The 20,773-nt window shown below is 31.6% G+C and overlaps 2 protein-coding genes across 6 annotated transcripts in view; one reads left to right on the top strand and one right to left on the bottom strand.

Moving 5' to 3' along the window:
• The window catches only part of LOC114327486 (RUS family member 1), a 31,641-nt gene extending 21,707 nt beyond the window's left edge, over positions 1-9,934 (top strand). The window contains exons 6-8 of the mRNA XM_050646916.1: positions 1,372-1,625; positions 4,139-4,316; positions 9,828-9,934. Coding sequence (XP_050502873.1) covers positions 1,372-1,625; positions 4,139-4,316; positions 9,828-9,904 — 509 coding nt within the window. The 3' untranslated portion in view covers positions 9,905-9,934. The remainder of the gene's footprint in view (positions 1-1,371; positions 1,626-4,138; positions 4,317-9,827) is intronic.
• A 1,239-nt stretch (positions 9,935-11,173) lies between these two features.
• LOC114327485 (mpv17-like protein) overlaps positions 11,174-20,773 on the bottom strand; it is a 39,997-nt gene continuing 30,397 nt past the window's right edge. The window contains exons 1-4 of one of the 5 annotated variants that reach the window (XM_028276126.2): positions 20,492-20,596; positions 19,333-19,576; positions 13,713-13,844; positions 11,174-11,450 (exon numbers count right to left, since the gene is read on the bottom strand). In XM_028276126.2, coding sequence (XP_028131927.1) covers positions 11,268-11,450; positions 13,713-13,844; positions 19,333-19,536 — 519 coding nt within the window. In that variant the 5' untranslated portion in view covers positions 19,537-19,576; positions 20,492-20,596 and the 3' untranslated portion in view covers positions 11,174-11,267. The other 4 variants (XM_028276124.2, XM_028276125.2, XM_050646915.1 and 1 more) reach the window with 4 other exon arrangements.

Below are 20,773 nucleotides of genomic sequence, written 5' to 3'. Positions count from 1 at the left end.
AAGATGGCGTCTTGTAATTAGTTTTTTTTAAATACCTCCAGAACGCTTCTAGTTACAAAAACGAAAATTGGTACACATATTTATCTTCCAGAGATAAATCGATTAAATCCATTGTGAATTTCTAGTACCAGTCATTGGCGTCCGTTTTGGATGGGGCAATGGTTATTTTATCGCATAACTTTTTTGCCTTTAACTTTTAAGCATTTTTGATACTGGATTATTAAATTGTGAGGTACTCTAGTACTAAAAGTTACTCTTGATTTAAGTTGGTAGGACACACCGTTCTCTAGAAAAATCGAATTGAAAATTTTTCGTTTCCTGAATTTGAAAAACAAATTGAAAAAATTTAAAAAAAAAATGGTGTATTTTACCAACTTAAAGTAAGAGTAATTTTAAGTACTAGAATACCTCATAATTTAATAATCTAGTGTCAAAAATTGTTAAAAATTAAAGACAAAAAAGTTATGCATTAAAATAATCATTGACCTACCCAAAACGGACGCATATGACCGGTACTAGAAATTTGCAATTAATGAAATCAATTCATCTCTGGAATATAAATAAACGTACCAGTTTTCGTTTTTCTAAATAGTCTTTTTTTGAATTTTTTTTTGATATTCAAAATCCGAAAAATTTTTAAATCAATTTTTCTACAAAACGGTGTATCCTATCGACTTAAAGTAAGAGTACCTTTTAGTACTACAATACCTTACATTTTAATAATCCAGACTCAAAAATACTTAAAAAATAAAAACAAAAAAGTTATGCGATAATATAATTGTTGCCCTACCCAAAACGGACGCCTATGACCGGTACTAGAAATTTGCAATGGGTGGAATCAATTCATCTCTGGAAGATAAATATGTACCAATTTTCGTTTTTCTAAACAGAAACGTTCTGGAGATATTTAAGAAAAACTAATTACCAGACGCCATCTTCAAATAGCTCTAAAGTCCATTCATTTTACAGATTCCCAATTGTAAACAAACGCGCATGGAAGCTAAACAGGGTCGTCCTGAAGTGTATCTTAAAAACCAACACGCTACCTACAATTTGAATTTGTAGACTGACCAGTTTGGACCTGTAAAATGAGAATCCGCCTCGATTAGGGCAATCAATTACATATAACAGCCTCTTGACGAATGAGACGGCGAATAGTAACACGTGCGTTTGTTTATAGTTGGGAATTTGTTATTTGAATCTGGTTAGCTCCTTTAAGAAGCATTTTCGGACAGATGAATTTTGTTAAATTGTTTTAAAATTATCTGAGCAATCTCCTGTATTCGTTTGTCGGTAGACTTTCTGGATACCCTGTATATTACCCTAACTAACAAAACAATTGTTAGAATCATATTTTAATCTATGTTTTAGTACGACAAATATGCGGTTTCAACATCTACACAGGAGTCTCATTAAAAAAGATTCTTCGTAATTGGAGCGCCGTTGATTTTAAGGAACTTGTTTCTATACACAAGGAATACAATTATTTGATTCTAGTTAATTTACACGTCAGAAAAATTTATATAATAATCAGCAAAGGAGAATCAGCAGAAAGTTTGATAGCAGCGAAGTTTCATGCTGTATGCTTGGCAATAGCTACCTGCATTTTCAACAATATATATCTGGTAAGGACTTAGTCATAAGGAAATATTGATCTTACTTACATATTAACTTGATAACTAAAAGTGATTTTGGTGTTAATTGTTAACTAAAACTGACTAATGGTGATTTAATTCAATTGAAATCACCATTTTACTATACATTCGTCAGACACTCGTTAGTCTTGGTCATAAGGCCTTTCTACCATACTTTGTTTTTTTCCCTTAAACTCTAATAAGTTCTGGGGCCTCAACAAAGGCCAACAATTTTCTTATTGGTAGTATTACGATCTCTTCTGGTTCAAACCTCCTGCCTTACATCACTTGGCACACTGCAATGGCATAGAGATCTTTGCAGTTTTTTAGGAGCTGTTTTAGTCTATATAAAAAAACAAAAATTAAAATTAAAAACTAGCCAGACCAAAAGAGCATCAGCTACAACATTTTCTGTTTTTAATTTTAATATGTATACGTATACTCGTATACCAGTAATAGGCTATTGATTATGTATTAAAAAAACGAACTACAACGTTAACGGGGTTGTATTGTTTAATATAGTCAATGGACCTCTAAATATGAAAAAACCGCGGAGTGCTACCATTTAAAGAGGTGCGTTTTTGAGAAAGGGGTGAATTAGTCCCTAGGCACAGGACGACTTACCGTGAGTTCTGTGCACTTTTGGTACAAACACGTCTACAAGAAAATTATTCCAGGTTAAATTTACTATTGAAATATCACATTTCAAAGTGAAAAATATTTTTTTTTGCAAAAATATATTCAAAAGAAAACAACACGAAAAATAGCAATTTTATTTTTTGCCCCATAACTTTTTCCGATGAGGATATAGGTACAGGCATTGCTTCACAGAAAAAAAACTTCCATCCTTCCTCTTTAAAATAGTGTTTGCTAGAAGCCTCTGTAATTTATAGTTTCCAAAATATGATTTTTCAAACGTCGGTACTCACAGCGATTTTGACCCATTTTCCTTGTTATTTCGCAAACATTGTTCTGTAACTTTTTTCTATGTAGCTTTAGGTACATGCAATGGTACATTTAGTAGGAACACATGTCAACTACCTTTAAAATGGTCTATTGTAGAAGGCTGTATGACTATTTTTAAACAATATATGGTTTTTGAAAATTCTATACTTTTAATGATTTTTGATATATTTTTCGATAATTTTTGAATTTCTCATTATAACTTTTTTTATTGTATATTTAGGTATATACATTGTACAATAAAAAAGAAATATTATTTTCTGTACTTTAAAATGGTGTATTGTAAAAAAATCTAGAACTATTTTTAAACAAGATATGCTTTCTCAAAATGTGATATATACACATGCCACAGGTCTCACTAAGCTGGAACCATAAGGAAACTTTTTTATTAGTAACTTTATGAAAAATAATATTCTTTATAAAATGCTCTACATAATCTAAAACCTGAGATGCAATCATCAGATATAAAATTTTATCAATAGTGTACGAGGTATGTTAAAAAATATGAATTTCGCTCAAGAGTGAAGTACCTTTATATTTCACAATATCGAAAAGTGTTATAAGAAAATTTATTTGGAATTAAAAATTATGTTATAATATGCAACTAGGTTCTTCTACTTGAAAAACAAAATAAACATTTTTAAAATTTTTCTCAAATTACGGATACAATTGGATATCCTACGGATATCTTGTTTAAAAATAGTCATATAATTTTTTGCAATACACCATTTTAAAGTAAAGAAAATAAGCTTTTTTTATTGCACAATGTATATACCTAAATGTACAAGAAAAAAGTCATAAGAAATTTAAACAATAATCATAAAAAATATCAAAAATCATTAAAAATATAAAACCTTGAAAAAGCTTAACTTGCTTAAAAATAGTCGCACAACCTTATACAATAGACTATTTTAAAGGTAATTGACTTCTATTTCTACTAAATGTACCATTACATATACCTAGAAAAAAGTTACAGAACAATGTTGGGGAAATGGCGAAATAATGGGGAAAATGGCCCTAAAAATGATGTGAGCTTCGAACTTTCAAAAATCCTATTTCGGAAAATATAAATCCTAGTGACTTCTACTAAACGTCATTTTAAAGAGAAAGGACTGAATTTATTTTTCGCTGAAGCAATACCTATGCCTATATCCATGAGGATAAAAGTTATGGGGCAAAAAACAAAATTGCTTTCTTTGGTGTTTTTTTCTTGCTTTTCTTTTGAATATTTTTTTGTAAAAAAAATATATTTGACTCTAAAATGTGATATTTCGATAGTAAATTTAACCTGGAACAATTTTCCTGTAGTCGTGTTTGTACCAAAAGTGCATAGAACTCACCCTAATTCACCCTGAGCCTAGGGACTAATTCGCCTCATTCTCAAAAACGCACCTGTTTAAATGGTAGCACTCCGTGGTTGTTTCAAATATAGAGGTCCATTGACCATATGAGACAATAAAATCCCGTTAACATTGTAGTTCGTTTTAGCTCTCTTATTTTGAACATAGTCAAAGCCTATAATTGTTAATTTATATTTTTAGGATGTTTATGATAAGAGACATCGAAATCATCGTACTCCCATTACGAAATTGATCAGCTTCATGAGAGCATATCAGACTTCTTCTATGTTAATGAATATTCCATTCAACCATCTATTGGAGCTTCAAGATTTTATCAAACAAGAGTACCAGATGTTTTATACTGCCCTGCAAGTGAATGGTAAGAAATATTTCCTAAAACTGTATTTTTAATATAACTTACAATGATACAAAAAGTCTAATGAAAATATACTCACGGACAAACATATTGCATATGCATGTGAAATGAAATTTTTTGTGCTGCCTTTATTAGCTCCCCAGTATCGTAGGAATAGGAATTTTTTCAAATGCGACGTTTTAAAGTATCATATAAATGCTATAATCGGATTTAATCTGATCTGGGCTACATGCTGGCTAATATAATTTTTAAATTGAATCTCATCAAGGTAAGCATTCACTACTCTAGCGACATGAAGACGTGCATTAACACCAACATTTCATCTCCAGTATGACTTTTAAATGGCAAAACATGATCTTCTAAAATGTTTTCAATGTACATGTCATTTGGCATTCTCCTAATCACCTCCACGTGTTCAGTATGTCGTTTCAAAGCAATACCGCTCCGTTGCACTATGCCGTCACCACCAAAACTAACGCTCTGTATGAGGTTACAACTGACATACTGTTCGCCAACTCTTCTGTAGACGAAGTTTTATCAATCTTGTTTCCATATGATGAACGGTATGCGTATGCCAGATGTAAGATGTAACCTTATACAGAGCGTTAATTTTGGTTGGGGTGGCATAGTGCTATGGAGTGGTATTTCTTCGAAAGGAGATAAGGAACTTGTGTAAGTGATTGGGTGAGTGACAGCTGATATGTACATTAAAACCATTGTTTTGCCAGCCATATTGGATAACTCTGTGATAAATTCGTGTTAATGCACCATAATGCAGGTCTTTATGTCGGTAGAATAGTGAATAATTACCTTGATAAAATTCAATTTAAAAATTATATTGGTCACCATATAACCCATATCAAATTTAAATCAGATTATACCATTTATATGATACTTAAAAACATCGTATTCGGAAAAGAAATCCTATTTCTATGACACTGATGGCAGCACAAAAAATTCCATTTCACACATGAATTTCAAAATATTTATGCAATATTTTTGTCTGTGTGTAAAATTATGTTTTCACGCAATTTGCGCAAGTTAACTTGGGTATGCTAATTTGTGCAAATTAAACTGAACGATTGCATCCGTTTTCACGGTCAAGTCTCGTGCACAAATTTATTTGCACACAAGTACAGTTCAGATTGTTATTGAGCCACGATGGACAATGAAGACGAATTATCACCAGCATTATTTGTTGCTTGTTTAATTAAAAAGTTAAAAGTGGTAAAAGACAAAAGCCAAGTCGATCGCAGAAGAGTTGGATTAAAAAAAGAGCCACTTACTCTCATATTAATTTAATAAAAGAATTAACAAATGCAACAGTGGATTTTCGTAATTACCTGCACATGGATGAGGCAACTTACCGACATTTATTAGATTTAGTTACACCATTAACACGGTAGACCAGGGCGGATCTGTTTTGAGGTGGATGTGAGAGGTGGCATTCGGATTTTTGCAGATAAAGTTAGGTGACAACTTCAATAATTATAATTGACTGATGCTCCTTCTCAAATATGCCCGGAACATTAATAAAAAATTAAATATTTAAAAATTTCGAAAAATATCGATTTTTTTCTACTTTCATTGCTTATAACTTTAAAACGATTCATTTTGGAACAAAGTCGTAGGACAAGAAAATAAAGATAATTGAATTTTGTATAATATACGACTGTTTTAAAATGTCTTAAATTATTACCCTTTCTGCAAAATAACAATAAATAGAATATAAAAGGACAAAAGACTGTTTTTATTCAATGTTTTTCAACCACTTTGGTTGCACTTAGAACCTTCATAATTCGCTTAGAAAATTCTTACCGCATACTTAAACCGTCCACCAAATTTCATTAAAATCGACGTAATAGAGTTTGCATAATAATTTTGCAATCTAAATTTTTTTAAAAAAGTTCAAATTTTTTAAAAACTTTCTGAACAAAAAGTGGACCATTTAGAAGTTTGCTAATTCTTGTACATGTAAAGAAGTTCTCTACCTACCTAATACACTTTACAGAAATAAAATAGGATTATTTAAGCGGCCTCAGCACTGTGTTAAAGGTATAAACAATGTTTTGGCTTATAAACAAATACAGTGAGGACGTTTGAGTTGGAATAAATTCATTTTCTTGAGAATGGGCGACTCTGGAGATAAATCCCGAAACATATTGATTTTTAAATTATAATTTTTTGGCATAAATATTATACTTGTGCTGTCATCCATCTGGGTGTGATGACGTAATCTAAATATTGGAATTAATTTAATTCAAACCCTGTATAAATAGTTATGTTAATGTTTATATTAGTGAATACAAAATTGAATAGTCTTTCGATTGAGCTATCACACGGCACCTATTCTCATTTAAAAAAATCATCGATTACGTCATCACGCCCAGATGGATGACGTCACTAGTATGATAAATATACCAAAAAAATTAGAATTTAAAAATAAAAATCGACGTGATTCGGGATTTATCTCCAGAGACGCCTATTCTCGAGAAAATGAATTTATGTCAACTCAAACGTCCTCACTGTATTTGTTTATAAGCCAAAAAATTGTTTATAACTTTAAAACAGTGCTAAGGCCGATTAAATAATCCGATTTTAATTCTGTAAAGTGTATTAGACAGGTAGAGAACCTCTTTATATGTAAAAAAATTAGCAAACTTCTAAATAGTCTACATTTTCTGCAGAAAGTTTTTAAAAAATTTGAACTTTTTTAATAAAATTTAGATTGCAGAATTAATCTGCAAAATCTATAGGTCGATTTTAATGAAATTTGGTGAACGATTTAAGTAGTTGTAAGAATTTTCTAAGCGAATTACGAAAGTTCTAAGGGGTTGAAAAACATTGAATAGAAACAGGCTTATTTTGTATTTATTGCTATTTTGCAGAAAGGGTAATAATTTAAGACATTTTTAACCAGTCGTTTATCATACAAAATTCAATTATCTTTATTTTATTTCTCTACGACTTTGTTAGAAAAAGAATTGTTTTAAAGTTATAGCAAAGAAAGTAGAAAAAATCGATGTTTTTCGATATTTTTAAATATTTTAATTTTTTTATTATTGTTCCGGGCATATTTGAGAAGGAGCATAAGTCAATTATTATTGTTGAAGTTGTCACCTAACTTTATCTGCAAAAATCCGAATGCCACCTCGCACATCCAAAAATAGACGTTTTTTCACAGATCCGCCCTGGGATTCATTTTTTTCGAATCCTAAGAAAACTAATAAGTATTTTTGAAAAATTTAAACGCAGAATTAAAGATTACGTTATTAGCGAGGGCCGAAAGTCCCTGAGAACTTCTATAATGTTTATTCTAATAAGTTACAGGGGTGAAAAACTAACAGAAAATTTAGTGTGATTTTTAATTTCAAATATCTCATTCAAAATAAACTTTTTATTTATTCTAAGGGACTTTCGGCCCTCGGTAATAATTTAGTCTTTCATTCTGCGTTAAAATTTTTCAAAAATATTTATTGGTTTTTTCAGGATTCGAAAAAAATGAACACAATGCCGTGGTAATATTTTCCAAATCTATCTTTGTCTTACAACGCACTCAGCCGAATATAATATTGTCAGCATATATTGTCAGTCAGACACTGACAATCAGTGACAATTTTAAATATTTGACATTGCATCGGGAATATTTTGAGTTATTGATTAAATATTATTGATACAATATAGTGTATTTGATAAATAATTGATTTAAGACGTGAACTTAATAAAAAGTTATTTATTGTGTATTATTTGTGGAAGATCCAAGCAGAGAATACATCAGGATAATATATTCTGTGATCCAAGTATTTGGTTGTTAAAGATGTTCAAAGTTGTAAGCGTTCCATAACAATATATTATTAAAAAATCACTTTAACACTTTTCCTCGTTTCTCGATTAAGTATTAGTTTTTGTTGTACAAATAAATTATTACAATCACTGAATACATAGTTATTGAAAAAATTATCACATTTATTAACTGAATTAATAATTTGCAATTATAAAAATAACAGTTATCCAAGAACATTCAAAACCCATCTCTTTAAATTAATGATGACATTTTCAAGTAGAATGACATTCTAGTAATGTTTACATATCCATACCAGTGTGAATTTTACTACACGTAATTTGCCGTGTAAAGACAGAAAAAGTAGGGATTCACGTAAAATATTTGCGAATTATGTACCCATAGCCTTAATGAAAAATTTTGCAACATAACTTTCCACCCTTAAATGCCTCTAGGAATATTGTAGTAATGCGTGGGAATTTTTTTAAATTTTTTTTGGAATTTATGGCTTTGTTGAGAACCAATTAGCAGTAAAATTGTTAGAAATAGATATTTTTAATGTAACAAGTAAATAAATATATTATAAAATAGAAATTTGTTTTAAATTTGTATTGTGAGATTTTTTCTCTACTGCTTACGTGACAGAAGTGATCGCGACTGCTCCCGGGTTAATAAAAAGGACTGATACGGTTATGAAGTGTTCAATTACACCACATGAACGCTATCTGCAAATTTGAATTTAGCGACGAGAACATAATATGAAGATTTGAAGTTTTCCAAAAATTAAAATTAAAGCCACTTGCATGTCAGAGCAACAATTCTGTTTACTATTATTCACCCACTACGCATGCGTGGAATTGGTGTGTCATTTACTTGCGCCAACTGCATGCACATTATCTAACCATCAGATTTTCGTCCAGCCAAACTTTGTGGCTTGCGCAAGTGAACAATTTTCGTTTTCATGCGCCAATTTACTTAAACAAGTTGGTATGCACAAGTCAATTTGCGCAAATTGCATGAGCGTGAAAACTTATCTTAAAGGCAAATTTACACGTGTCAAGTAGCTAAAGCAAGTTACTAAATGAAGTAGGCAAAAATTAGTCCGTTTTTAGTGATAACTTGATGAACAATTTTGCGACATAACTTTCCACTCGTAAGTGCCTCGAGAAAGGTTATAGTAATGCGTAGGTATTAAAAAAAATTTTTTGTGGAATTTATGCCTTTGGTGAGAACCAATTAGCTTTAAAATTGTTAGAAATGTACATTTTTAACATAACAAGTAAATAATTTTGAAATATTGCTGGCTCAAATTACGAAAATCAACACAGTAATGAGATCCGGCTATTCCATCTAGGCCAAAATTGAAAACCAGCCAAAACAAAAATCAACGTCGCAGTCTGTACTTATGAACCTGACTAAACTGACCTGTCTACACTTGTTTAGTCGGCGTTTTAGTTGCTGCTAGAAAGGAAAGGTATGGAAGCAACTTGCTCAAGTAAATAGAAATTATTTCTATTCACTTGACTAAAAATTTTACTAAATTAGATACTTGCGCAAGTACTAAATCAAGTTGTTTACACCATACTAGTAACCAAACTTAGCTACTTGATTTAGCAACTTGGCACGTATTAATAGTAATTTTTAGTGTTAATATTTTGACAAAGTTATGCTTATGTCATTTTAATAGTTGGTTTTTATTTTAACAAGACATTAACAATAAAACTTTTTTTTAGGATGGAACCTAAATTCACACGCCTTAAATATCGGTCAATACAGATGCGATTGGAAATCAATTAAGAAGATTAACTGATTTTTTTTTTAAATAAATTTATATTTTGTTTTTATTGTATTATTTTTAGTTTAGTTAAAACCTGAATTTAAAACAATCATAAGTCTTTTATGATTGTTTTCTCTCTTTTATCGTTTCTACAAAAAGAAATATTAGTTAATTTATAAAAAATTTTACAAATTACAACAAAAAAAATAGTTCGTTTATAAAATTCCGTGTTAGTGAAATTTGCAACTAATGAATATAATATTAACGTGTTACGTATTTTCTACACAGTAGCGTTATTTCAAAACTTCATGAACCTTTGAAATACGCATACTCGAAAAAAAAACGAGTCCTAAAAACATGTAACTATTTTAATTTGCATACTGCCTTCACAACTAAGGCCATTGGCATGGTACACTTGATTTCGCAATCAGATTATGGTGTAGAGTGTGTGTGTGTGTTGAGTAAATGTTTTTATCATCATCATCACGTAGCGCTACAACCCTGGGTGGGTCCTGGCTGACTGTATAACTTTCTTTCAATTTTTTCGGTCTTCCATCAACCTAGGGTCAAATGGGATGTTCATTTTTCGGAGATCTGCTTGGATGTTATCTCTCCATCGCATTCTGGGACGTCCGAGTGGTCTTTTGCCTGTAGGAATCTCCTCCCATACCAGTCTTACAAATCTCTCGTTATGAAGTCTGTGCACGTGGCCTGCCCATCTTAGTCGCTGTGATTTCAATTTCTTGGACAATATCGATGTCATTGTAGAATTTCTTGGACAATATTGGTGTCATTGTAGAAGTAAATGTTTTGTTACTTAGTAAAGTCGACTTCATTGTCCTTACAAAGAGACGCTAATTATATCTAAACATCTGAAGTCCCTCAGGTCATAAAGTATTGAAAACGACAAGAAAACCAATAAATACTCCAAAAATATTTTACTAATGCAAAAATTAGTTTGGCTCTGTCTTGCTATGAGAACGCACTGCATATGAATAAATGTTTCCAGAAAGGTTGCAGTGGCGTAAAAAGATTACCCAATATTTCGGGACTGATACTAGATACCAAAACTAATATTACAAGGAATAATTGAGGGAAAACCGGGACATGGTAGAAAACAACATTCCTGGCTAAGAAATATAAGGGACTGGGGTGGAATACCAGAGGTCGCTACTTAATGCAGACAGTCCGAACAGGGTATTTTTGTCGTTTACAACTACAGGAAAAAAATTGGATATTTTATGGCCGACGTACAGCTTTGCACGTGGCACTCAAAGCAGTGCCTTCTTGAATAAAAAACGATTAATAGAAAAATATTTACTAATATAATTTACATCTATATACAGGATAATAAATTAAAATTGGTCTAAAATATACAGCTAGTGGATCACATTCGTTATTGTTTTAATAGTTGTACTTGAGATATTTCCAATTCTTTCTGTTTCAACTGGAGTTCATGCATGTATGCCAAAAAGCAACACCACAATAAACTACAGGCACTGACAAATGGTACTCTGTTTTTCTCAGGGATGTAGCAAAAGTTCACTGTTTGCAAAACTGGCCAAACACAAACACCAACCTATAACAAAAATGTCATAAAAAAGCTTTATTTATGTCATACATTTATATATACAGTAACCGTCACGCTACTAGACACACAGGTATGTTTAGCTAATATAGTCCTGGACCCTTCACTTGTTGCACTGTTTACTTTTATGTCTAGTTATGTCTAGTTATGTCTAGAATGTCAAAAAATGTATAGAAACCAATATAAACAGAAAGTTGACAGTTTATAGAACAGTAGTTGTATGTGAATTTTATAGTTGTTCTGTTGGTGTTGAATAGTTTTTTTTAAGCATAGTAACAATACTATTAGGTTTGTTCTAGCATCAGTTTCAAACGGTTTGAAACCATCAGCGAATAGTGGACCAGCGCGAGTAGAGGGGATAGCACTGGTGACTGTATTATGTTCTCTCACTGACCAACTGTTTGCTGACGGTTTCTGACTAGTTTGACTGTTTGCTAGAACAAACCTATTAATTAGTGTATTTTTTGTATGGAAAAACAATTATTTTGAATAGTTTCATGACAGTCACATGACATCACAGATATGAAAGTCACAGGTGAGAACAGGCCGGATTAGCTAAGCCTAGTAATTAGGTACCCGTATATATACTAGTTTGGCACTTACTGTATATAATATAGTGAGTATATACTTCTTTTCATGAGCATTTTCAGTGCGTCACAAATGATAGAAAAAAAGGTAAGTCCGTGATAATATACATTTTAGTGACATGACATTTTAGTTAAATCTGACAGTTGTCACCTTTTACTTGCAATTTGGCATAAAATCAAATCAATTGTGTTTATTGCATTTATAAAATGGTATTTTCTTTGATTTGTATAGTCTTATAAATTGTACAGATTATATTCGTAGATATATTATATAATTCGTAAATAATTTTTTTCGCCATCTATTGACAACTAGAATAAATGTTATCAATGTCACCGACGAAATGTTATCACCGACGTGCGTTTTTTTCTGTCACATGCAATTTAATACGTTAGAAAGAAATCGAAAAACTGTGACGCACTCAAAGATCCTCATGAGAAAAAGCATAGTAAGTACAGTATCGAAGTTTTGCTGTGCATGACAGCAAAAATAGTCCATACACTTAGCTTGGGAATATTTTGACAGATTTATTGTCAAATGAGCTGACAAAATGTTCACAAGTGTAAATGTTGAAAAATAACATAAGTTCCATTTCAGAAAAATATTGTATATTATTTATTTGGCATATTTATAGAAATTTCAACATATTAAGTATATAATTGACACAATTATTGTAGGTATATTATTGCATTCTTAAGGGTTGAAATTTTTCCATTCCAAAACACAGGGCCGGATTTACCACTAGGCCGACAAGGCACTGGATAGAGCGCCAAATTTGTTAGGGCGCGGAACGGGCGAATTTTTTTCGCAGGGTAGAGCGGCAATTGAATAAAGAAAAACTTCTTAAACTAACAAACATTTTTTATAAAGAAAAAGAGAGAGCAAATGAGAAAGCCGAGGCCGGCCCGAATGTTTTATCAGCTAAACTAGTGGTTGAAAATGAATATAGAGCAGTACCAGTAAGTGAAGAGGACAAAAACGAGCAAGCGACGAAAACGAAAGTTTTAGTTCAAGTTTTGCTGATCAGTTAAATTAATAAGGAAACTTAATACTGGAGGAATGTTCTTAAGCGTGTTGTTGCCGCTGTAAAATTTCTATCCACAAAAGGATTAGCTTTTCAAGGTAGCTATGAACATTTTGATCAAGGCAACTTTTTAGGTTTAATACAATTTTTATCTGAGTTTGACCACTTTCTTGCAGAGCATTTGAAAGTATATGGCAATGGACTCTCTGTGTATTATTTTAAGTTATATGATCACTATTAACTGTTATTATTAAAACCTTAGAAAACATTAAGTACAGTGATTTTGGATTTATTATTTTCAATCCTTAGCAAACTTCTCTTTTATATCCATAGAATATTGTTAATAGTGCAAAAGAACACTAGGATATGGGTATAAGTTTTTATTCAAATATAATCGGCAGCAAAATCAAAAAAAGATGGTTGGTTTTGAGAGGGTTGGGGGGGGGGGGGGGGGGGTTGGGGGTGGAATCAAGAGGCGTGGGGCGCCAGAAATATTAATGCCTAGTCGGGTTCAACATGTAAATCCGGCCAAAATAAATTAATTGTCCGGTAAATTGTCCAAAATAAAAAAGTTTAGTTCCTTACTGTTGGATCTTTAAAACATCTGTATAAGTATAGACAATCATTTCTAAATTAGTACATACCTTCCATGTTGGAAAAAATTTATCCTTAACCTGCTGTTTGGCATCTTCAATGCTCTTCCCCTCCAGTAAACTCATACCAAAGAAGAAACATATTAGGGCTAGTGGGCCATAGGTAAATTGTTCTGTAACAGCCTGTAGTTAAAAAAAATTCAAAGGTAAATCTATATTCTCTAACATTAGCTACAATATCAGACTGACAGATGCCACCCCAGTCAAATTCGACTTCGAAACACCCTTTGAAGTGGTCATGAACCGAAATTGGAAGAAGAAGCCAGCGAAACAGAGAATGCAGGAAATGAGAAAGCTGACAGCCTCACAAAAGAAGGGGCTAATACCCCATCTGGGGCTCCAGTACCCTTCTGTGGACTATCGAAAAGCTACATCTGAGGGTAACTCTAGACCCGTGAACTCAATAAACTACAACTACATTGGTCTAATACATCAAGAAAAATCCAAACAAAAAGGCTCATAAAAGTGTCGCTACTGCAACTAACTGTTTTCTCGAAATGAGTAAAAAAGATATCAAAATGGTCACTGGCCTTCCCACTTGTCATCACCCTCTGAGATATTATCTTAAAAAATAGGCAAATCTGATAGTTATAACTGTCATTTCAATGACAACGAAAAAGAAACAGCAGAACATTATACAGAGTGATTGATTAGTAGGGTAAAGCTCAATAGCTCCGCTATAGTAATAGATAGCAATAAAAGTTCAAACAAAAATTTTAGCCAAATTTAGCTTTGAGCTTCACATTACAAAATTAGTTAGAATGTTACAGGGTGTTCGATAACACAGTGGCAGACCAAACTTATGTTTTTTTAAATGGAACACCTTATATTTTATTTTAAATTCGAAATCCTGTTAACTTCTCCATCACAAAAATATAAAGGTTTGTTATGTTATACAGGGTATTTACAAAGTTATAAACAATTTTATATGAAAATCGTAACAAATTCAACTCCCTGTATAAATAAAAATAAGCAAAACAACAATGGTTTATTAATGCCATATTTTTTAACGTATTGTCAAAATTTTCAAGAATGGTCGATATTGCTAATTTTCTTTATATCAAATACAGGGTGAGTCAAAACGCAAGTACATTATTTTCTCAGTAATTTTAAATGGAACACCCTGTATTTTATATCACTATTGAAAAGTACCATTACCGTACTTTAATTTTTAGATAACATTCCCTATGTCTAAATTTATTAGTTTTCGAGATATTTTCATTTTTCAATGGACCAGTAGCGTGGCCACCCAAATCACCAGAATTTAATAAACTGGACTGATTTTTTGGGGTTACGTTAATAATGAAGTTTATAAAATACCTTTAACAACAAGGGATGAGATGAAAAATAGAATACAAAGTGTATTTCGATGTGTTAATTTACAAATGCTCCGTAGAGTAAGTAGCTCATTCAATGATCGTTTTTAGGCGTACATAAATGTGTTAGGAGATAATTTTGAACACCTTATGTAATTAAATATTAAAAATATTTTATTAAAAGTAGCTTCTAATTTTTTCAAACATGTTTTTTTGCAAAATGTATTACTGATAAATTATGTTTCGTTCTTTATTTGTTACATTGTTACATTTACATACAAAAGTAGTATTTAATTGTCTTCACAAAATATTGTATTTTGTGTTTGTGTGTTTTTTTGTAAAATTTATTACTAATTTTCTTTGTTTATTTGTTGCATTTACATAAAAAGATAGTTTTTAATTGTTTAAAAAATGTTGCATGTAGTGGTTGTGTTTTTGTTTGTAAAATGTACTACTAATAAATTATTTTTATTTCTTTATTTGCGACAGTGTTACATTTATTACCGGAATGATAATAATCGGTAATCTTCAATTGTCAATTCAGTCATGGCTTACTTAAAATTTAGATAAATTTAAACACCTAAAATAATTTGCTCTGAAAAATGAAAATATCTCGAAAACTAATAAATTTGGGCATAGGGAATGTTATATAAAAATTAAAGTACGTTAATGTTGAGCTATTGAGCTTTACCCTACTAATCAATCACCCTGTATCAGTGGCGGCCCGTAAGGTAGTGCCATAGAGCCATGGCACTACCTTGCTAACTATCCATAAACATATTTTTTATCTTCAAAACTTTTTAATTCCTATTAATTTTTTTGTGTGTATTTCTTTTGATCTTCATAAATTATATAAAATATGGCAACTATGGCCGCAATACAATCCCTGCCGACAGCGGAGAGTATTCGACAGGAGAATCTCCTTCGCGCCGAAGTCAGTACTGGCACGAGTAAAGAGAGAAAGATTTTACGAGCATTATATGTAAGTGACGGAGAAAGAGCTATATTGGACTATTAGTATACCTTAACATTAGAATCTCTGTGCCAGGCACGAGGGTATGAAGCCAGGTCTATTTATTTTGAGTTTCTTTACGTGCTGGTTTGTCGCTTTTATTATATATATATAGTTTCTGTTAAAAAGTTTTTGTATTTATAATTAAACTTTTAGTGCATCATGATCGTGGGTATTTTGATAATATTTTGATTATTTATTAAGTTTAATTTATTAATTGACAATAAAGATTAGTATTTTAAAAAAATTTTTGGTGGTTTTTCGCTAGAAAAAAAAACTACAAATGTTATAAGGTGTTGTGGAGCTTTCGAGTTAGCTTTAAGGGGTCACGACGAAAAAGAAAATTCAGAAAATAGAGGCATATTTAAGGAGCTGGTCAATTTTAGCGCCGAATTAGACAACGACTTAGGTTCATATTATTCAAAGTACCAGATCTTTCAAAGGTCTACCTTCTCCGGACATTTAGTTGCTTCTAATTTATTTATGTCGGAGAAGTTTTCTGCTTATAAGCATCAGTTCTCCGAATCATTTCTTAATGAACCATGGAGACAATTTTAATTTTTAAGCAAAACTCGGTTTAAAACTGAATTAGATGTAGGTACTGTATTAGCGAGACGAATTAAGTACTACCTCTGGGGCTGTTTCGCTATCGGTTTTATTGTAGAGGGAAGGTTTAAAAAGCACATTTGAAGAAACTATTAAACTTTTAAGTATTTTAGTTACCATTCCTATATCAACATCTGAAGCAGAACACTGTTTTTCGATGTTTACATCGAAACCTAGTGCTTTAGGTATGCTATCTGCAGAAAAGCATTTTGTAAATTGTATTGGTAATTTTAATTATAAAGTCATTGAAAACTTTGCAACCAAAAAATAGAAGAATGAACTTCATATATCGTAAAGTTTAAAAGTGACATTACAAAAATGTGTGCATGTGTGTGAATAATGAAATAGTATTATTTTTATAAATTGGTAAATAGAGACTAAATCGTAATAACAATTTTCAAGCACTATCAGCAGTAAATGCTGGTGGTAGGTTAAGAGGTTTTTATTATTAATTAATTTACGGAACTGTTTTGATCAATGTTGGACAATTGCTTGGCACCTCAGATCAATAAACTTAAGATATGTACATAAGATAAAAGTATCCGCGCATATTTTTTTTAGTTTTTGTTGTCAGTATACCTTTTTTTGACAATATCGTGAATCCGTCACTAAAAATTTTGGCGGCTGCCCGAGTTGTGGCACTACCTTCTTAAAGTGGTACGAGCCGCCACTGCCCTGTATACAACTGCATAGCACTGTTTCGCAAAAAACTAAAATTACTATAGTTGATTTTTTAACAAAGAGGAGTAAACTTAAAAGACAGATTCACACCCAAGAAAGTTACTAGAAAAGTCATCAAATTCATTTTCTTTTTTCATTGATCATATCACCTTTCGATGATAATCCATACATATTTATATTATACTAACACATCGCTAAAGAGTTCTAAAAACAACTGATTTTATATAAAAGTAGACTAAAAACCTAAAAATTAATGGAATAATGCAGAAAACACAAAAAATCGCTGATATACTTAATTAACCTATAAAATGACAGAAGTGCCAAAATTTCATAAATGCCATTAGTGTCAAAATTTAATAACAGTGGAGTAAACTCACGGTTATTAGACTTTATTACGGTTGCCTTGTCCGACGGTGGTGGGGAGACTTATATTTTTGACTTTACGTCACAAGAGTTCACATTCCCATATTTTTAAATGATTGTCGATCATTGAATGTGTTATTGTGTATATATGTGTATTATTTGTGTTATTATGAAATAATAAGACAAATAGTATACATTTTATTTTATACCGGGTGGTGAATCGTAAAAAGGGCCATAGGAAACTCAATGTAAAATTCTAAATTGTTGAATTCCTGCTTCCCTAATTATTTTACATCAAAAGTCATGAGAGAATACTTGTAGAGAATTAAAATCTCTATTAAAATCAAAAGTTAAAATTGTTCTACGATTTAAATGCATTCCAAAATTTTGAAAAATATGATACATTTGCCACAATAGGTGTGCATGTAAAAGTTAGGCCACACGTTACTATTTAACTGACAGTGCTCACACCATTGACTGAATAAAAAATCTTTATTATTAATACTTTCTCCGCAACTGAGGGTATTTTATCAACTGTATTGTTTTTAAACAACAGATGAATAGATGATAAAATAAAAATATTGACAGTTCAAAAATGTGAACATTATTACATTGTGTGTGGTCTAAGTTTGGGCTGAAAACTAAAATGTATTACATTTTTACAAAATTTTGGAATGTTTAATTACGTAGACCAATTTTAACAGTTGTTTTCAATACAGATTTCAATCCTCTACAAATAGTTTCTAATGTCTTTTTATGTAAAATAATTAGGGAAGCTGGAACAGTTTAGAATTTTACATGCAGTGCAGAGTTAATGCAAAATTTTGACGCATGTCAAAATTCTCAATGTGTTTTAATTGTATTCATTTTTTTCGAATCCTGAGAAAACTAATAAATATTTTTGAAAAATTTAAACTCATAATGAAAGACTACATTATTACCGAGGGCCGAAAGTCCCTGAAAACTTCTATAATGTTTATTTTAATAAGTTACAGGGCTGAAAATAAAAGAGAAGTGTGATATTTAATTTCAAATATTTCATTCAATAGAAACTGCTTGTTTAACGGGGCTTTCCGCCCTCGGTAATAATGTAATCTTTCATCCTGTGTTTAAATTTTTCTAAAATACTTGGTTTTCTCAGGATTCGAAAAAGATCATATTACGATTCAAATGACAGTACACTCTCGTGACGTAATCGCACCCTTAATGTTCATTGGTTAGTTGATTTAGGCAACCGTAGTAATGTCTAAGAACTGTGGAGTAAACTTGCCTGGGGTTGGACCAATTAGAAACAAGCATTACAGCGGGGCTAAATTTGAAGCACCCCTCTTGGTTAAAAAACAAACAATAGAAGAGGGCAGTCTTGTCAGCTGACTTGTTGTCTAACAGACAACAAGTCAGTTAGGAAGCTAGTCAACTTCATCAGAAATATTGGCATCCTAGAGTTTACCTAGATCCAGGTATGCACAAAAGATCTCTATAGGTTGAAGTGTGGTGAAGCTGCATGGCCTTAACGACCCCACATAGTCTAATGTAATGTAATCTAACCTTAGGCCAATTGAAATGGGAAAGGGGATGGCTGGTAATTTTGCAACATAAATATAAATAGTTTTTATCGAAAACCTTTACTTACCTTAGTAATAGACGATTTAAGAGTGCTCTTTGGCCACACTATTGTAGATATCCTTATCCATCCATAAAGAGTAGGAGCAGTAAACAAACCACCATATATACTGAATCTTAAAGCATGTAACCAGTCATAGTTTTCCCAAGTTTTTCCGGCTATCGTCTGCTGAATAATACAAGATGTAGGCCAGATAGTTCCATAGGAAAGCATTCCTCTTATCACAGGGTGTTTGTTTGTAAAGGCTACAAACCTAGAAAATACAGTCATTGTAGAATATCTTTTATTTTTTAGCAGATGTTATGCATTGATCTTTAAAGGTAAACTAAACGCTAGAATGATTACTAATACAGAAAGGAAATTACAAATATAAAATAAAGTTAAAAAAAGCAATTAAATATTTGCCAATTTTTCAACCTTGAACCTCTGCGTCATACCATTTCCACGTGCTGATTAAAGAGTTGACGTTTGTTGTACATTAATAATATTGTGGTTTATTTTATATTTCCTATTAATAAAATATTTTTTTAATGTAATTTCATGGAATCAGAAACTTATTTAATAATTACCTTCATAATTTCACGATGTCAATTGTATTTTTTTTTTTCAAATTAAATAAAAATATTTGAGATAATCAATCACACTGCCTTGTGATGATCAACAAGATCAACAACATAGAAAAAAGTGTTGTGTGATTTGGTAGAATGCGATCTTACCCTTCAAAAAATATGTCACGTATTTCAGCACCTGGAAAATTGGAAGGATACTATAAATCTGGCCTCCACATAAGTGGTCTGTAGCTTCGACATGATAGGTGTGAAATTTTAAACGTTCTTGCTGTTGATTGGATAGGAAAGGTAGCGTTATCTAGCCTCCACGCTAGGTACACCATAGCCTCCATACGGTACTTCCAATATTTAATATTATTTTATTCAAGTGGACAATAAAGGTAAAACACAAACAACTTTTGTTTCTTAATTATTTATTTATACAATAATGTGACATTTTACATAGAAATATTTAATTTCGATTAAATATATGTTTACTTGTTGAATTTATCGGCTGCACACAACAGCTGATCGGCCATTAGACCCAACAACAAAACGCGAAATAAAATGTGTATTTTAAAACTGTTGGATAAACAGTACCTACAATCAGAAAAACTTACCTTTAAAAAGGTACTCGATTATGAAATAACAAAAATATCAAAAAACACGACTGAATATCAGCTTTTTATGATGACACAAACTAAACACAAACACCAAACACTTCACATAACCGACCATATAAAATAAGTGAACGACAACGATCGAACGAACACGAACACAGATTACTGCATAGGGATTACGAACACTCGATACGAATCGTATCCGCCATGTTTTCCCATAAGGCGCTATGGTAAAACATGGCGGATACGATGCGTATCGAGTGTACGTAATCCGGGCCCAGA

The sequence above is a fragment of the Diabrotica virgifera genome, chromosome 3 (genome assembly GCF_917563875.1).
Source record: "Diabrotica virgifera virgifera chromosome 3, PGI_DIABVI_V3a".
In the NCBI taxonomy this organism is placed as follows: Eukaryota; Metazoa; Arthropoda; class Insecta; order Coleoptera; family Chrysomelidae; genus Diabrotica; species Diabrotica virgifera.
This window is presented reverse-complemented; position numbering and strand designations above follow the sequence as displayed.